This window comes from Centroberyx affinis, unplaced genomic scaffold (assembly GCF_046629955.1).
Source record: "Centroberyx affinis isolate AG114_WGS23_722 - 3 ecotype Tasmania unplaced genomic scaffold, CSIRO-AGI_Caff_v1 ptg000734l_1, whole genome shotgun sequence".
Classification (NCBI taxonomy): domain Eukaryota; kingdom Metazoa; phylum Chordata; class Actinopteri; order Beryciformes; family Berycidae; genus Centroberyx; species Centroberyx affinis.
Genome location: NW_027279348.1, coordinates 85,856 through 102,067, shown reverse-complemented (window position 1 = coordinate 102,067; position 16,212 = coordinate 85,856). Strand labels below are relative to the sequence as shown.

Genomic DNA, 16,212 nt, shown 5'->3' with positions numbered 1-16,212 from the left:
TCTCAGTTCTCCTACTCCCCCTTGTGGGCCTGTCTGGTGTCCTCTCTTTTAGAGAGCAAGATATGTGTCCGCCTTTCAACGGGAAACATGACAGCAGGAGGCCACAGCCAAGCGGCTCTCAGATTCATAGCAGCGGTAGTTTTTAACCAATAAAGTACGAAGCACTACAAAAACAACTGTGGGAAAGCCACATAGTAGTTTGGAGTTAACTGCCATACATAAAGAAAATATGAATATTTCTTGTTCCCCTCTTAGAGCACCAGGCGGTGAAAATGGCTGACTGAACCTCTTTAGGTTTGTGGTGAGAACTGGTGACCTACTGACCTGGATGTTCAGTGTGTCAACACAAATAGATCCATACATCGTCCAATCAAACAGCCAGTGGGACATGCAATAATCTTCGGACCTCACCTCACACAGAAACCAAGGGAAAATAAGTAGGCAGACATTCCACCAAACCAGGTGCCCCAGTAGCCAGAGAAAAGGCTAACTGGGGGCAGAATAACTTTGCCAAGGAAATAGCTACCTTGAGTGTGCTAAACATGCATGTTATTATCATGCTGTCAAGTTTTAGTAAGCCACATAGATGCCGACCCAATCCACTTTGTCAAAGTAGCAAAAAGAGTGGGAAATATGGTTCAACTGACAGGTGTTGCTGGAGCGCTGCTGGGGTTGTGGGCAGGTCATCAAATAAGAACATAGAGACATATTCCTGTTTATGTGGGTTCAATTCTCCCATGATCAGAATGGTATTCGTCAAGAGTCTCAGAACAGAAGCGCTGATAAAGGACATACGTTTTACCTTTCAGATCACAATGACCAAGCACTAGATTATCAAAACTAAGTCAGATCCACTATTTTCTTAAAAGTGAAATACACATTCACACGCAGGCTCACCCATTCAACATACACTGTACTTTCAGTATGTGAGCAAGACAACAGAACTATGTGCAAAACACCATGATCAGATTATCACTTTTCATGACTCTATACTGTATTAATCAGGCAGGAAGAAGCTTGGAGGTCATCACCATGACAGAAATATAATATAAGGTCTGCTAGTACCTCAACCTCTGCCTGGCCTAGGATTACTTCAAGGGGACAGAAGAACAAGGGGAAAAGAAAAAGAATATGTAAGAGAGTGCAAGATGAATGCACACGGACACATGGACACATGTGCACATGCACACAAACCCCACACAGTCAGAGCACACCTTGAGTCACTTAGTGGATGATTTGGGGGATGTGAGCAGACACAGTCACCTGACTGGAAAGCAGACAGGGTGGATGTAGTGTTTTCATTGAAAAATGGTTTTACGTAAAGGTGGACAACTCTGGTCACTTTGTCACAATAACTCTGTTATTTCCTGTCAGTGATTGTTTAAACACCTGTTAATCAAGGTGAAGGGCAATCTTAGTATAGCAATATTCACAAATAGAAGCAGTTTGATCTGAGAACCTGCAGGACCAGAGTTGTGCATCTCCAACTTCTGAGTGTGTGTGTATATGTGTATATGTGTGTGTGTGTGTCTATCTAGGGAGTGGGTTTGAAGGCCCCGCGGGCAGCATTGGTGGCAGCATTAGCTGCAGCGTTGGCCGCTGCAGTCTGGACGGTCTTGTTAGACATGACCCCGGTAGCAAACTCCTGCTGGGCCTTCTCAAAACTAGCACCAGTGGTACGATACAGCGCGTGCACCTAGAAAAGATACAAAAAAATACATGGGTTGGAATCTGGAACCTACGCCCCACCCACCAAATATAACTGCCTTTCTCTCCCTGACTGATGCCCCTTTGGTTTAGACTTTTGAATGATCCCTCTCGTGTTATGTCCCACCCCAATATCCTGTTTCGACGGGAAATACATCAAATCAAGGAAGTAAAGATGCCATTTCATTAATAGCATGTACGTATTGCTTGATAGTGTTGTTCATTTAAATTAAAGTTTCCAGCTCAATTTCCATGGAGTGTCTATGAACAGGGAGTGAAATGGCTAGCTAATGCAAAGTTGTTTCTTGTGTCTCGTAGAGTCTATTAAAGCAACAAAGCAAGTGGTGCGGACATGTTGGAGTAGTTTGTGAGTGTGTTACCTTTTTAAACATGATGAGTGAGCCCACAGACAGGGCAGTGAACAGAGCTGCGATGAGTAACATGATGATGCCCACTGGGATACTGGTGTTCAAACCAGTCAGAGCTGCTATCCAACCACTGGCAACATAGAAAAAACACAACGTGAGTGTACTTACACACACATGCACACGCACACGCACACGCACACACACACACACACACACACACAGCCAGTGCACAAAATACTCACCACGTTCCCCAGCCAGTGATGCCAATAGACTGTAGCACGTGAACTCCAAACTGACAGATATAGACGAAGAAGAAGACAAAGAAGCGGAATGAACTGTCACTCCTGCAGTGGAGAGAGAAAGAGAAGTAGTGACAGAGAATAATGTGGGTGAGATAAAATAACAGGTTATTAATTCAGCTGAATCACTTATTCCTACTCCCTATTAATTCATGGAAGTTGTGGAAGTCTGCCTCTATCCATGGCTTTACTTTGTATTCCCTTACCAAAGAGCAACTTCTTCACTAGTACGCTGCCGTGCAAAGCTCAACGGCAGTAACTTCTTGGTCAAAAATTAGATTTTTTCATTTTAGTCAGTCAGTGTTAGGCTATTGGAATAAACTCCTACTAAGTCAAGACTTTAAAAGTCAGTTAAGTAGCTATTTATATTAGTTTCACACTAGGAACAGTTAGTGCCTTTTGCTTTTTTAGGGCATTATGATTATCCATTTCTGTATCTTTCTATCACTGTGGAAGCTGGTGTACTTTCCCATGTATATACTTGCCTGAAAGCCCCATAGAGTGGTCTGTACCAGCAGACGAAGGAACAAGGGGTAAAGAGCATGAACCATAACATGGCCAGGCCAAAATCTACACCGCGGGACGCATCCACGCAGAACCAGGCCAGGCAGCCAAACATGTTCACAAACAGCGTCCCCGTATGAACTGGAGGGAAAACAAAATAACATGAAGAACCGAAGTTGCACGTGTGAGTGAATACAGTGAAACAATACTATAAGCTCAGTAAAATAGATCAAATTCCTTTTGTGTTCTAATCTGTTCTAACTTTGAAAGATGAGTGCATGCTTGATACCAACATAAATTATATTTCTGCTAATTTCTTTTAGTCAGATGATTATCAAAGACTTGAGATATGTTTCAGGTGAAGTGGATTATATGTGGCAAACCTCATTTTTAAAGCCTGGCAAAGATGCCAGTGCAATTTGTATGATATCTGACTTTGTTTAGAAATATGTTTGTTATACACACATTGCAATGTGATATATGGATGTGTCTTGTAACCCTATGTGTTCTGGAGACCTTGAGTTAATGACACTGCTATGGGAGAAAATACTGCCTGGTTTGGGGTGTCTGGCATGATCCACTCACACATCCAGAGGTTGTACATGATCTTGACAGTCTTCTGGAACTCTACTGGGATGTCCACTGCAATGTCGTGGTAGAAACACGGCCCGACCGGGAACTTCTCTGGCAGCGGAGGCCAGTTGTTCTTACGCCCTACGAGGACAAAGACATGGTGTTTGCATGGTGTCTAGCAAAGTGAAAGAGAGATTTCATACTAGATTAACAAACTACTAAATGAGTGTATGCAAGAGAGGAAGTGAGTGAAAGAATGAACAAAACGAGTGACTTAGTGAGTGAGTGAGTTAATGAAGCAAGTAAAGATTGAAAGACTGAGTGACTGACTGATTTACCTGCAGTTCCATGGGACTGTAACTCTCTCTCCCGGCGATCGAGCTCTGCTGCTTTCTTCTCCAACTCCTCCTGCCTTCTCAACAACTCAGCCTGAGCACGCGCCTGGTCCTAATACACACAGAGATGCTCTTGAAGTTAACTAAAGTAAACTACCCAACATTTGAGAGGTGTTATGATATCCAATGAGGTAAGGGATGGCAGATTTTTTCCACTCAGGTAAGCCAAGGTGTGTTAGTTTGGGACTGGGTTGAAAGAGGGGCTTGCAATCCCAAACAGAAAAACAAACAGCTACTGTTGTTCACATAGTTATCTGCTTCAGTCGGCACTATGTTAGGCCCACTTCACTCTACAGAGGTTGATGGGTAGCTACAGGGGGGAAAGCAGCATTGAACGGGTTCACCCCATACAAGACAGAGGCATGGAGGAGGATGGGAGTCTACATCAGATGAAACACGGTACCTGATTTCGCCGCTGTTGGGCCATGAGAAGACAGACGAGTGTATGAAAGACAAGAGGAAAGGTGAACCAAAAGCAAAGGCAGAGTGTGTGTGTATAGTGTGCTAGTGTTGTAAAGCAGGGGGTTGCTGAAATAGAGCATACATACCCAGTCAATCTTTCCTGGATAAATGAAGGTTAAAAGAAAACTACATCTGATTCAATGTGTGTGTGTGTGTGTGTGTGTTTGTGTGTTGTACCTGAGTCTGTTGCTGCGAGTAGGCCGGTGGTTCTTCTGTGGGCTTCATAATGGCAGGTTGTGTGTTCTGGGAGGGGGCAGGAGTTGATTTGGGGGCATTTCCAGGGGGTGGCTGAAAACCAATACGCTATGTTAGTATTTGTACAATGGAAGGCCAGAGCCTGAATCAAAATCATAATTAGGCCAAAGTCATATTTTGTCAGTGAAATCCTCTGTGACTGAGAGGTGGAGAACAGGAGGAGAGAAACAGAAAGAGGGTAGAGGATAAAATCAGGTCAACGACTCAGACACACACACACACACACACACACACCAACATTGGCACAAACACTACATTGCAACACATACACCCCCACACACACTTATGCTAATAATGCTAGTTAAGCTGACCGTTCTGGCGTCTGTGAAGGGGTTATACTCCTCCAGACCACCAGGAGGGGCAGACTGGGTCACCTGTGTCACCGAAGGATCCTACAGGGCAGAGAGGACCATACAAGGTGTGAGGGGGTCAATAACTGCAACCACAATATCAAAAGTTTCTTATTTTGTTGTCTAATCTACACTTGGAATGAAAAACCAGCTGACCAAAGTTAATACAAAAGTCTCTGACAGGTTCTTATGATGTTTGAGTTGATGGCAGGCGGGCAAGAAGCAGAAAGATGTGTGCGAATGGAACACCATAAATATTTAATGTTACTTCATTCTATTTGCAGTGGCCTTGGTTGATACTGTGGCCATTGAAAAGTCTATGAATGTGATGCACTGAAGCTGGTGCAGAGGGAACTGGAAAAGACCACTATTAATGTGGCTATAGGCCAAGACAGTCTGTAATATGAGGTAAGAGAGCTTACAAGGGACAATAATTCCACTGTATACTATACACACTAAGGAGACAGACAGTTGTAGCACTCATAAACAGAGAGTAGCTTGTAGCCTGCATCTGGCCTACAGCAATGTGTAGATATACAACAAACGAACCTTATGCTGCTTATCAGAGATAGGGGCGACGTTTTAACAGAATAGTTGAAGAAAATAAGTTCTTGTGAATGCTGTGGGCCTCCTAATCACTGATATGTGTAGGAAGTTCTGGGTAATAGTATAGTATAGTCTGCGACTTTTATGTCCATGGCGCATAATGTATTGGATCATTGCAAATGTATTTTTATGACAGGGTAAATTTACATTAAGTGTAACAGCAAGGTTATCGCCTCTAAGCCTGCATCCTAGCTAAAATGTGTAATAATTGTAAGTACACAATGTACTGAACTGATGCTAGCCAGCTAGCTATTTGCCAAGCTAGCAGATGTAATGCCACCGGTGCAGATAACAAATGTTTACTGACGGTGGACAGAGCTAGCCAGCTATAATGTGTCTTTGTTCTTAGCTGGCATAAGCGTTATTATAACGTTAAAACAAAACATCTTCATCTACAACTCGCTACGTAACCTTTGATGACCTTCTTTACAATGTGAGCTGCCAAATAATGTGTGTGATCAGCTAAATAAGGTGCATGGCGATTAGCTCGTTCTGCTACCTAGCAATATGCCAGAGAAAAGCACCTAGCTATCAAGCTATTAGCTAAGCCAGCTAGCAGGGATGCTAAAGGAAGGCTGGCCTAGCTCGGGCTAACAGGCTAACGTTAGCTAGCTAGCTAGCTAGCTACCTGGAAGGGATTGCTGAAGTCTGGGTCTGCGAACGGGTTGCTGTCAAAATCGGACATTGTGTAGCCTTCAAATAGCGGTTTCCTATGTGGAAGAGCTCCCCGATTCTCCAGGGAAGGTCCAGTCCCTTGATCTGCCTCTCTATCCTGCGGTCTTTCCGCCTCCTGCCGACAGAGACCCCTCGCTGAGCAAGTTAGCCAGCAGCACAAAAATGGCAGGAGAGGAGAGGATGCGTGATAAGCGGGCCAACTTCTATTACACCGTCTACGTCATTGTTTCAGCACCGTGGACAGGGGCAAACCATGACTGATTGGACAGGTATATCAAGTCTGAACAGATGGGCCACTAACCACTATTAGTGTTTATTTCATAATTGAGAAACACAAGCAAAGAAAACCCATTTAGTTCGAGCTGTCAGACAGCAGGGGATGCACATTATGCACGCCCTGCTATAAAGTTTTCTTTTTTTCACACCCTCCTATTTTCACATTCTTCTTTTCATTTTTTTCTCAGTATGTTCTACTGATTGTAATTAGGTTATATTTTATACCCTATATTTGCTCTGTTCCTATTTATATATGTGTGTTATTTATATTCTGTTCTTTGCTGCTGCAGCAACTCAGGCCCCGAAGTTTCATTAAATCTAATTGCATCTAATCTAATCTAATATAATATAATATAATCACTAGAGATGATTAGTTTTGTGACACTTAAAGATTCCCCTTTCTCTGCTGTCCACACACTATCTGGACCTCTCAAAGAACAGCAGTTACACATTATAGGCCTACAGAGTTTGCAATAATCAAGTGAAACGTTTATGAATCACTTCTGATCATCATCTCATCTCTGGAGTTTTTTTTTTCTTTACATCATCAGGGCCTTCATTCCTCTACATGTATGCACACTATATTTGAGCTCTTGCAGGTCGAATACCACAGCAACCTCCCCCCACTTGATGAATATGATGATGATAATGTTGATGATGTTGATGATGATGATGATGATGATGATGATGATGATGATAATGATGATAATGTTGATGATGATGATATACAGGATAGGGTCTGCTGGTGAGGGGGTCTCTGCTGTCTTTGAGTAAGGTTTGGGGAGGTAATCATACTTCACAATAGCTAATAACACACAATCCTCATTATGTCTTCACCAGAAATCCTTTTATGCCGCTCATCCCCATAAGAAGTCATCAGTGATCTGCTATGGTGTCTGTGTGCACTTCCACATTGGTTTGGAGGTTCTATTAGTTGCCCAAAATACCCACTTGGGGGCGCTATGATCAAGTAAGTCTCCTCATCCGTTTTGCGGGATCCTTTCTCATTTGCCATCAATTTATTTTCATTCAAACGAAGGGTGACCATGTGAAGAACATCAGATCAGTTGACAGCCTGTAAATGTGATTTAAACATTTAAGCACCATTTACTCAGATTAAATTTCAATTGTAGTACAAATGCTATTAGGTGGAAATCTTACAGTATGAGGTAAATGATGGAGGTTAAGATATTCCCCTTCATTATTTGAATCCGATTGGTCATATTGGACCAAGGTGCCAAGTTACATTTGTTTAATAGTGGCATTACCTTTACCTGCAGCTGTATTTCTGAAAATAGGCAAATATACTGTACAATGCTGTGCATTAAATGAGCAGAACGCAAAGCCTCATTAATAGACTAGATAAACACAAACTGTGGATCCATTACAATTCAACTCCTGTCCACAAACACATGCACACAGGCCAACACACACACACACACACACACACACACACACACACACACACACACACAAAATGAGCATCGGTTCCTTCCCTAATCTGGTATTAATGGACCCAATCACAGACTCTATGAATAATCAATGGCCAGTGGTCTGCAACCGCAGTGCTGAGACCTTGAGTGAATCTGAATTTTCCTAATAAGACACACACACACACACACACACACACTTACACACACACATACACATACACATACACACACCTTGAGGCCCTAATAAGCACTAATGCACAGTGGGTTGAGAATACGTCACATGGTTTGTTTGCTGCAGAATGTGAAAGATAAACATGCTGTGCCAGGCTGTGCACTCTGTGTGTGTGTCTGTGTGTCTATGTGCGTATGTGTGTATGTGTGTGTGTCTATGTGTGTGTGTGTGTGTGTGTGTGTGTGTGTGTGTGTAGGAGGCCAGGGTGAGAGAGGGGACCTGTCTTTCCTCGTCTGTTCTCTGCTGACTCTCTAATGCTGGGTTCCACAGATGACTCTGTGTGGAAACAACCGCTTTGGCTAATAGCTGCTACATTAGTCTCTTAACCAGCTGGTCATGGCCATTTAGAAATGTTCATTAGGTCGTGGACCAGAGTGGATAGGTGTGATAGTTCACTCCCCACTGTTGACTTAGAGAGAGAGAAAGAGAGAGAGAGCGGGGGAGAGAGAGGGAAAGACAGAGAGAAAGAGAAGCAATTCACTGGCTAACATGAAGACCAAGTGTTAAAAGCCACAGATGCAATTATCCTCGTGTGGCCCTGAATAAGAACCTTGTGCATAATTAGGTCCCATTAAGGTCTATGAGTGTTATTTTAGGGCTCTGAAAGCTTGGATAAGCAGGGCTTGATATTATGGGTTATTAATGCTGCAACATCTGGTGCCATTCTGACAACAGTCTGACAACAGTCTGAATGGGTTGGCAAATTCGGTATTTAAGTGATATTACGACCTGCTGAGTGATGGACTAGGGTGTCCAGCAAAGTGAGTGTAAATTTAGTCAATGATTGGAAAAATATAGTATGCTTGCGAGTTAATATATGTATATATTGTGTGTACGTGTGAGTGTGTGTGCGTGTGTGTGCTGATGACCAGTCAGAGCACATTACACACCACACAGGGAAACAGCCCTCTGTCGCCGGAAAAGCGATTGATTCTCCATTTCCATATTAATGAGCAGATTTGTTAAGAGCCCGCAGGAGAGGGAGAAAATAACAGGGTCTTCATAGGGCACGACATTTATAAATAAAGCTGATGCAGAGAAAAATGGAAATTAAACCTTTTAGTTTAATAAATTTGAGGCGTCCGCGGCAAAGCGAGCGATTTGCATTTCCATTTGTGGCCAAATAATGAGAGTGTGGGTCCATGATGAGCCTGCTAGTGCTGCTGTTGGGTCTCAAACAGTCAGGCAATCACCCCGCCGTGCAGCACTCCACATCAATGTCATTAGCTCAGGCCTGTTAACTCTGCTACTTGGCTTTCTAAGATTATTTGGCCAACTAGAGATTCCTATCGTCATTTTGAAAGCGGGAAAGTGCTCAAAGTAAAATTTCTTCAGTACTTTCTCTTGCACCCACCCACCTTTTGCTTAGAATTTTCAGCATCCTCTAAACATGCATGGCCTAGAACTACCTGGGCAGGAAACTCTCTCTCTCTCTCTGATAAACACATACACTTACACACACACACACACACACACACACACACACACTGACACACACACGCACACACGCACACAAAGCATCACTGATTGAATTTATTGGGGAATGGATGTTGACTAGACCACTCCAAGTAGGCTAGATTGTTGTTGTTCCCAGATTGACAGACAGACCCAGAGCGGCTGATTGAAAGTGCCTTTTAGCTTGCTCTCACTGTATATTTGATTTGGCAAAATGGAAGGGGAGTCCAGTCTTTTCCCAGGATGCAAACACAAGCCCCTGTGTTTGTGTGTGAGTGTGTTTTTGTGTATCTGTGTATTTGTGTGTGCCACATGCACATTGACTAGTGGATGCTTTAGTAAATGCTGCATAAAATGCAGCCCTTTTAGGTATTAATTGAATAATGCAAGCACTCCTCTTGTCAGCCATCAAGTGGGCCACTTTCTCAGTGGCATGTGCTTCTCTCCTCGCCTGTGAATTGACTAGATTTATCTGTGTTGTTCCAGCCAATGGATGCCATTTGTTCCAAATGTTTGACATAAACATGCAAAGAGCAGAGGCGTGCACTCATAAAATAAGCCTCTAGATTGTTGTTTTACAGCCCAAAGGGACCGATGGGGGGCCTCTCAGCCTATCAAATAATGTGAAGCTCTTTCTGAGCCAATGGCGTGTTAAAGGACTCTCTTTCAACCAATGAGGTGATGAAAAGGAACAATTGGCACCATAAAGAAGGGAAGAGGAGAGATGAGAGGGGGAGAAAAGAAAAATAGAAGAGACAGGGGAATGGAGGGAAGAGACAAAGAGCCGGGAGGGGAGAGAGGAGTGAGGGAGAGATGTGCAGTGTTCTGCTAAATATGCATACTTATTTTCCAGGCCTTTAATGGGACACATCTCATTTGGTACCTTATGTCTGCTTCCAAACTGTAAATGATATGTAGCTTTACAGTTGTAGGAAATTCCACATTAAAGACAATATTAGTACATGGAGTCTTAGCCTATTCTGCCCTATGCTTTCTAGTGCTGCTTAGACACCTATGCAACTAGGAAATAACAAAACGGGTTACTATAGAAAGTTATTTTTCTTTACTTTTATCACTGAATGGAAATTATATGAGAATGAGACTAGCAGTAGCCATGACTGGGTATCCCTAAATGTAAGTCTGGGCATTTTTGTAGAGGTACAAAAATCTATTGAAATGTTCTCTTATTGTCTATATTGTGTGTATGGATTATGTTTGTGTGTGTGCGCATAGGTGTGTGTTGTTTGTGCGTGTGTGTGTCTATGTTGTACACGTATTGAGATTCGATTTGCTGATTTAGCACCTCTCTAATTTTCCACAGGGTGATGTTTGCCTTACCTGCCGCCATCTGTTTTTATTATCAGCGTGAATATGTTTGTCTAAGGATATCAATAATCATAAACAAAGCCATGACTCTTTCACTTCTCTCTCTGTATCCCATCCCTATGTCTCTGTCTGCGTCTCTTATTACACAAGGCTGCTCTCAGCTCGCACCTTGACAGCACACAGTCTACATATTTTAGTGCATATTGGTGAAAAGCAAACATTATCAACCCTAGTTTCAGTGAAACTCTGCACACACACGCATAACCACACACACACAAACTCACACACACAGTGCCGTGGCTCATGCCTTGACTGAGTGTGTGCTCTACTATTACAGACAGTAATTACCGTCAGTCACCCTGTGTGTCCATAACAAGCCAGCATAATGCCCTAATCAGGCCTGGATTAATCCAACCCTCTCTCTAATCACTCTAAAAGTGATTTATATTGTTTTTCCTGTTCGGAACAAATGAAATCTGTAGGCTAAATTAATACTGGCTTTTCATCACTGGGAAGTTAAAAAGCCAGTAACCATCACATTCTTGTCATTAAGGCGGCATCTGAGGAGACACGGGCATGCACGCACGCACACACACGCACACATACACATACATACACACACACACACACACACACACACACACACACACGCACACACACGCACACACACACACAAACATTTAAGTATGAAAGAAAAAGAATTGATAATGGAATATTCAATTAACTTTGCAAACTAAAAACATTAGTCTTCTGCTGAGAGAGGCTTTTCAGACTGAGCAAACACGGGGTCATCAGAAGAATAACTAAAATTTTATTGCTACTGATTCATATTACGTCATCTCCTTTCATTTAATAATTACAATCAGAAAATGGTGACTGATAAATTACCTTTACACTGTACAATTGTGTTCTTTTTCTATCATAACTAAAGATGGAAAACAACCTACTTTGCGTTGCTGATTAAGTGTACCAAGAGTCTATTGGCCAGGCTAAAGTATGTCAGCACAGAAACAGTTTTGCTTTACAATGGACATGAAATCATTTTTTTTTTTTATCTATCTACCAATTATTCTGATGGAAAATACTCCATATCATTCTGTGCAAGTCATTTGTCAAATTGTATCAGCCACAATCTTGCAATTTCTTGGTCCCAAGCTTTCATTTAAGATAGCATGCCTCCTATTTTGGTCTATGCTTCCTACTTTGTTTCATTTCCATTGTTAAACAAATCAATTCCAACCATGACTCTCCTCCCACTGTTTTTCATTATGAAGAATGAAGGCTGGACACGACTGGTAACAGAACCCTGAAATCTCCTGTTCACTATTCAGTTTGTGCTTGGAATACAAACCAACTCACAAGACGCACATTTAACAAATGCAAATTGTGAGCCAATCTGGTTGAGCTATCTGGAGCTCCCGGCTCCATATTCATTTCCTCTACCCCACTGTTCACAAACTCCAAAAACAATCCTGGGGTTGACATGGAAGGGATAGGAAATGGAGATCTGACGGCATCCACTATCCCCCTCTCCTTTCTCTCCTTTATCTCTTTCTCATCCACATCGTCTCTCACCTTTGCTCCTCTCTCCTTCCCTCCCCTCTCCTCCTCTTCTCCCCTCATCCCCCTCTCCCCTGTTCTCTTCATGCTGTGTAATTCTCATCTTACACACTCTGTTGCTCTGGACTATGAATAATGCATGGTGTGTGAGAAATCCTCAATCTCATGCTTGGCTCCCAGCGAGCATTACGGAGCTTGCATCTCTATTACTGAGATGAATGGGAGAGAGGGGAATATCGCATAGGATACGCTGTAACTTCATTGTTTGTTTTCAACATTAGAGCCCCAATCTAGGAATTTTTTAACCATATATGAATTATGTATATAAACACATAAGGAAAGGCTTGCCGGTGGAAAATAATCTCTTCAAAACTTTTATAATTCACCATATCTGAAAATATGGTTCCATTTTCCTCCAATGTCACAATACAAATAAATGTGAACAACATGAGCAAACCATTTACAGCTTTGAAATACATTTAAAATTCATGTGCTCACATGCCGCCAGTCCTTGTACAAAGAATTTATTTTCAGTCATTCAATTTTATAGAGAAAAATGGCTTAAATTCAATCAAATAATCCTAAAAAAAAAAGTCAGCAGTGGCATAACAGTTTTGCTGTGGTGTATTTCAATTCCATTTTTTTTGTTACTTTGCCATCTCTGTGATTTGATTTTATTGAAATGATAAGATGGAACAGCAGACGCAATGTACTTGTAACTACAAGAGTGTGTGTGTGTGTGTGTGGGTGTACATGTGTGCGTAAGTGTGTGTGTGTGTGTGTGTCCCACCATGGGAAATTCCTTAACAACTGAAATACTACAGGTAAGACAATGCACATAATAAAGCACAATCAGGACACTGCTCACAGAGACAGAACAGAAGCCACACTTTGAGAACAGGTCAGGTAAAACTCCATTATGTTCAATCTGAAGTCTCATCACACTAGGAACAAATGACTGCTTGAACCTCTCTGCAGACATTCTGGGAAGTGTAAACCTACTGAAGTGGCTGAGCTATATTGCCCATGATATGAACTTTAAACAGTTCGCTCAGTGACTCAAAATTACACCCAATAGTTTTACCGGCTTTTTTGACAATCTTCCCCAGCCTGTCGTCAACCTCTTTTTATTGATTTCCTTTCTAAGGTACGAGGCTAAAGCGGGGGACACTTTCAAGGATGCTGTTGTAAAAATCAAAATCAGAATCATCTTGCCACAGATACGAAAAGACTTTGGCTTCTTTAACACACCAGGATAGCCTCTTTCTGCGCATGCCTTTGTGTTGTATGTGTGTGTCGTATCGTGTGTGAGCCATGCTATGACATAGACCCATGTTTTATGGGGTGTGTACATGTGATAAAAGCACTGAAGAGTTAAAGTGCTTTTCTACCATGCTCAAAGCCATGTGTCAGCACTAGACCACTAAATCCACAATTCCCTTGAACAGTTTCCCTTCCTCTGATAGTCTATCATTCCTCTGTTTCAGGTGGCTGGCCACTGTGGCTGACAGCGCCGAGTCCTTGAGGAGATCATGTGTCTGTGGAAAGTACAGGAGAAGCACTGATGTTTGAGCTTTCAAACGAATGTCCCTGTTATTGCTCCTTTCCCTCTGTCTCTGTTGTATTTCTTTTCAATGTCTCTATGACAGCGGTCTGTGGCTTGGCACAGTGCCGTGTTGACATACGGCTGTAAATGATACTGTGTTTGAATACTGTGAGAGATACTGTTTGAAATACAGTATACTATGGTAACTGATACCATGCTGTACTGTGCAAAGTTAACGTCATGAATGTAGTTTTTCAATACTGGTAAAATGTTTCTCTCTCCCTTTCTGATGCCCTGCAATATGTTCCTTATATTTCACTAATCTTTATATCCCTGTCTTTATGTTCTGTTTCACTCAGTGCTCCACATCATTTGTAATATGAAGGGGGGACAGAGTATATTATGGATAAAAACCTCCCCATTATTCCATGGTCCTGAAATCTTACAGAAATATGCCTCCCATTTTTGTAGATATGGCTTACTCTCTCTTTCTTTTTCATACCCGATTTGGATGAAGCCCAGATGAATCACACTAACGACCTGGGCCCGGTGCTGCAGCACTGCTCTGAAATTAATATCTTAGGAATGGAGATATAGGGCAAATAGATGAGAATAGGAACCCGATATTCACTCTTGGGTACTACGTGCGCACACACACACACACACACACACACATACATGCACACACATATACTGCATGCAGACCCTGACAGGCAGGCTATTATCCCCCAGCCCGGGCTGCCGTAATTGGCTATCGCTTTTTACAAATGTGGCTCCGTCTGACTCGCATATCAGCCCCCCGTCTCATCAACCGTGTAGGGGTCACCATGTCCGCGCCTGTGTGTATGTGTGTGTGTGTGTGTGTGTGTGTGTACGTGTCTCTGTATGTATATGTGTATGTGTATGTAGGGGTCACTGGTGTGCCCATCCCTCTCATGTCTCCATTTCACATCCTCATTTATGTCCATGCTAAACGAGCCAACGGATGCTAAGTGTCTCAGTGGCTGGCTCCTCTTTAGCAGGGCCGGAGTATTTAGCCATTAGTCTGCTAATAGCATCAAGATCATTCCTACACCGGCTAGCTGATGATGAAATATTAGCTTAGCTCTGGCCGTCATTAGTTAGTCTGGGCCTGCCTTGGAGGTCAGGTCCATCTTATTTCTCACACACACAGATCAAACCCAGTTACAAACTGAATGTACAGATTAATTTCTTCATTTTGTCAGTTATAAACTGCTTGTGTATGGTTCAAAACAGCATATTTTTGTGATTCATTAATGGCGCATTTTTAGACCTGATGCAGGCTTCTGCAGCTGAAATCCATTGGTTTTAAAATTAAAGCTTTGTCAATTGTAGATGATTTTTTTTTATTCTTTAATTTCCTTGGTTTGTTTTGATTCATGCACCTTGGAGGAGCTGCAAGGTTGTGACAGACCTTTTGCCCTTTGTACATTCTTACACTTTAAAATAGGTCCTGTGTACACAGTGTAAGACTTGACAGTAATGACTTTAGCTGTACCAGCTCATTTTGTTACTGTGGCAACAATGGTCTTTGTCTTTTGCAGATTTCTGTTTTGAGGGATATAAACCTACTGTTAACTGAAAAAAATGTAAGTCAATGATGTCAATGTCAATGATCTGTCCCTGCTTGCACTAAATTCCCTGCATTGTTCTTTCAACCCGATGAACGACAGAAATATCACTTTAGGCATCTTAAGCAGCCCCACTGTATACAATTTTTTTGGATGAACAAATTTCTCAAACTAAATAATAAGCATAATAATGATAATAATAATAATAATAATAATCATAACATTTTTAAAATGTTTCATCCTTGTTTTTAAAATACAAACAAGAGGATGAGGACTGTTCTCCCTCCCCCTTGATTATAAACTGCAGTGGTTAAAAACATTTAGACTGAGCTGAGTCACTTGTTATAAACATGTTATTAGAATAACGTGTTTCTTCTTGCAGCAATGCTTTTATAGTGAATTGCCTCTCCTACTTGCCAATCCCTTATGACAGTCAACTAATATGGCAGGGTTTGTTGCTAAAACGTAGCCTACATTTAACCAGCATGCCAACCTGAATCTTCAACGCCGTGCAGTGATACGTATGTGGCACACATAGTTCAGGGTAATACATATTCAAACGCTTTAACGCTTCTACTCCTCAGCCACAATTTGCTCT

General features: G+C 42.0%; 1 protein-coding gene across 2 annotated transcripts; it reads right to left on the bottom strand.

The window, feature by feature from the left end:
- Positions 1-1,521: 1,521 nt before the first annotated feature.
- On the bottom strand, positions 1,522-6,315 carry LOC139644417 (secretory carrier-associated membrane protein 1-like). Of its 2 annotated transcripts, XM_071519763.1 has the most exons (9): positions 6,148-6,315; positions 4,875-4,955; positions 4,486-4,596; positions 3,790-3,898; positions 3,464-3,592; positions 2,860-3,019; positions 2,318-2,419; positions 2,088-2,205; positions 1,522-1,696 (listed from the first exon to the last, which is right to left on the bottom strand). In XM_071519763.1, the coding sequence occupies exons 1-9, from the start codon at positions 6,202-6,204 to the stop codon at positions 1,535-1,537; spliced, it is 1,029 nt and encodes a 342-aa protein (XP_071375864.1). In that variant the 5' UTR covers positions 6,205-6,315; the 3' UTR covers positions 1,522-1,534. The 2 variants fall into 2 exon arrangements, with proteins under 2 accessions (XP_071375864.1, XP_071375865.1); XM_071519764.1 differs by lacking the exon at positions 4,875-4,955.
- Between the last annotated feature and the right edge of the window lie 9,897 nt (positions 6,316-16,212).

Coding starts and splice junctions, on each gene's coding strand:
- LOC139644417 (XM_071519763.1), bottom strand. CDS start 6,204: ATGTCCGATTTTGACAGCAACCCGTTCGCAGACCCAGACTTCAGCAAT. Junction 4,956..6,147: donor ACTTCAGCAATCCCTTCCAG/GTAGCTAGCTAG, acceptor TCTGCCCTGTAG/GATCCTTCGGTGACACAGGT. Junction 1,697..2,087: donor CACTCATCATGTTTAAAAAG/GTAACACACTCA, acceptor TATCTTTTCTAG/GTGCACGCGCTGTATCGTAC.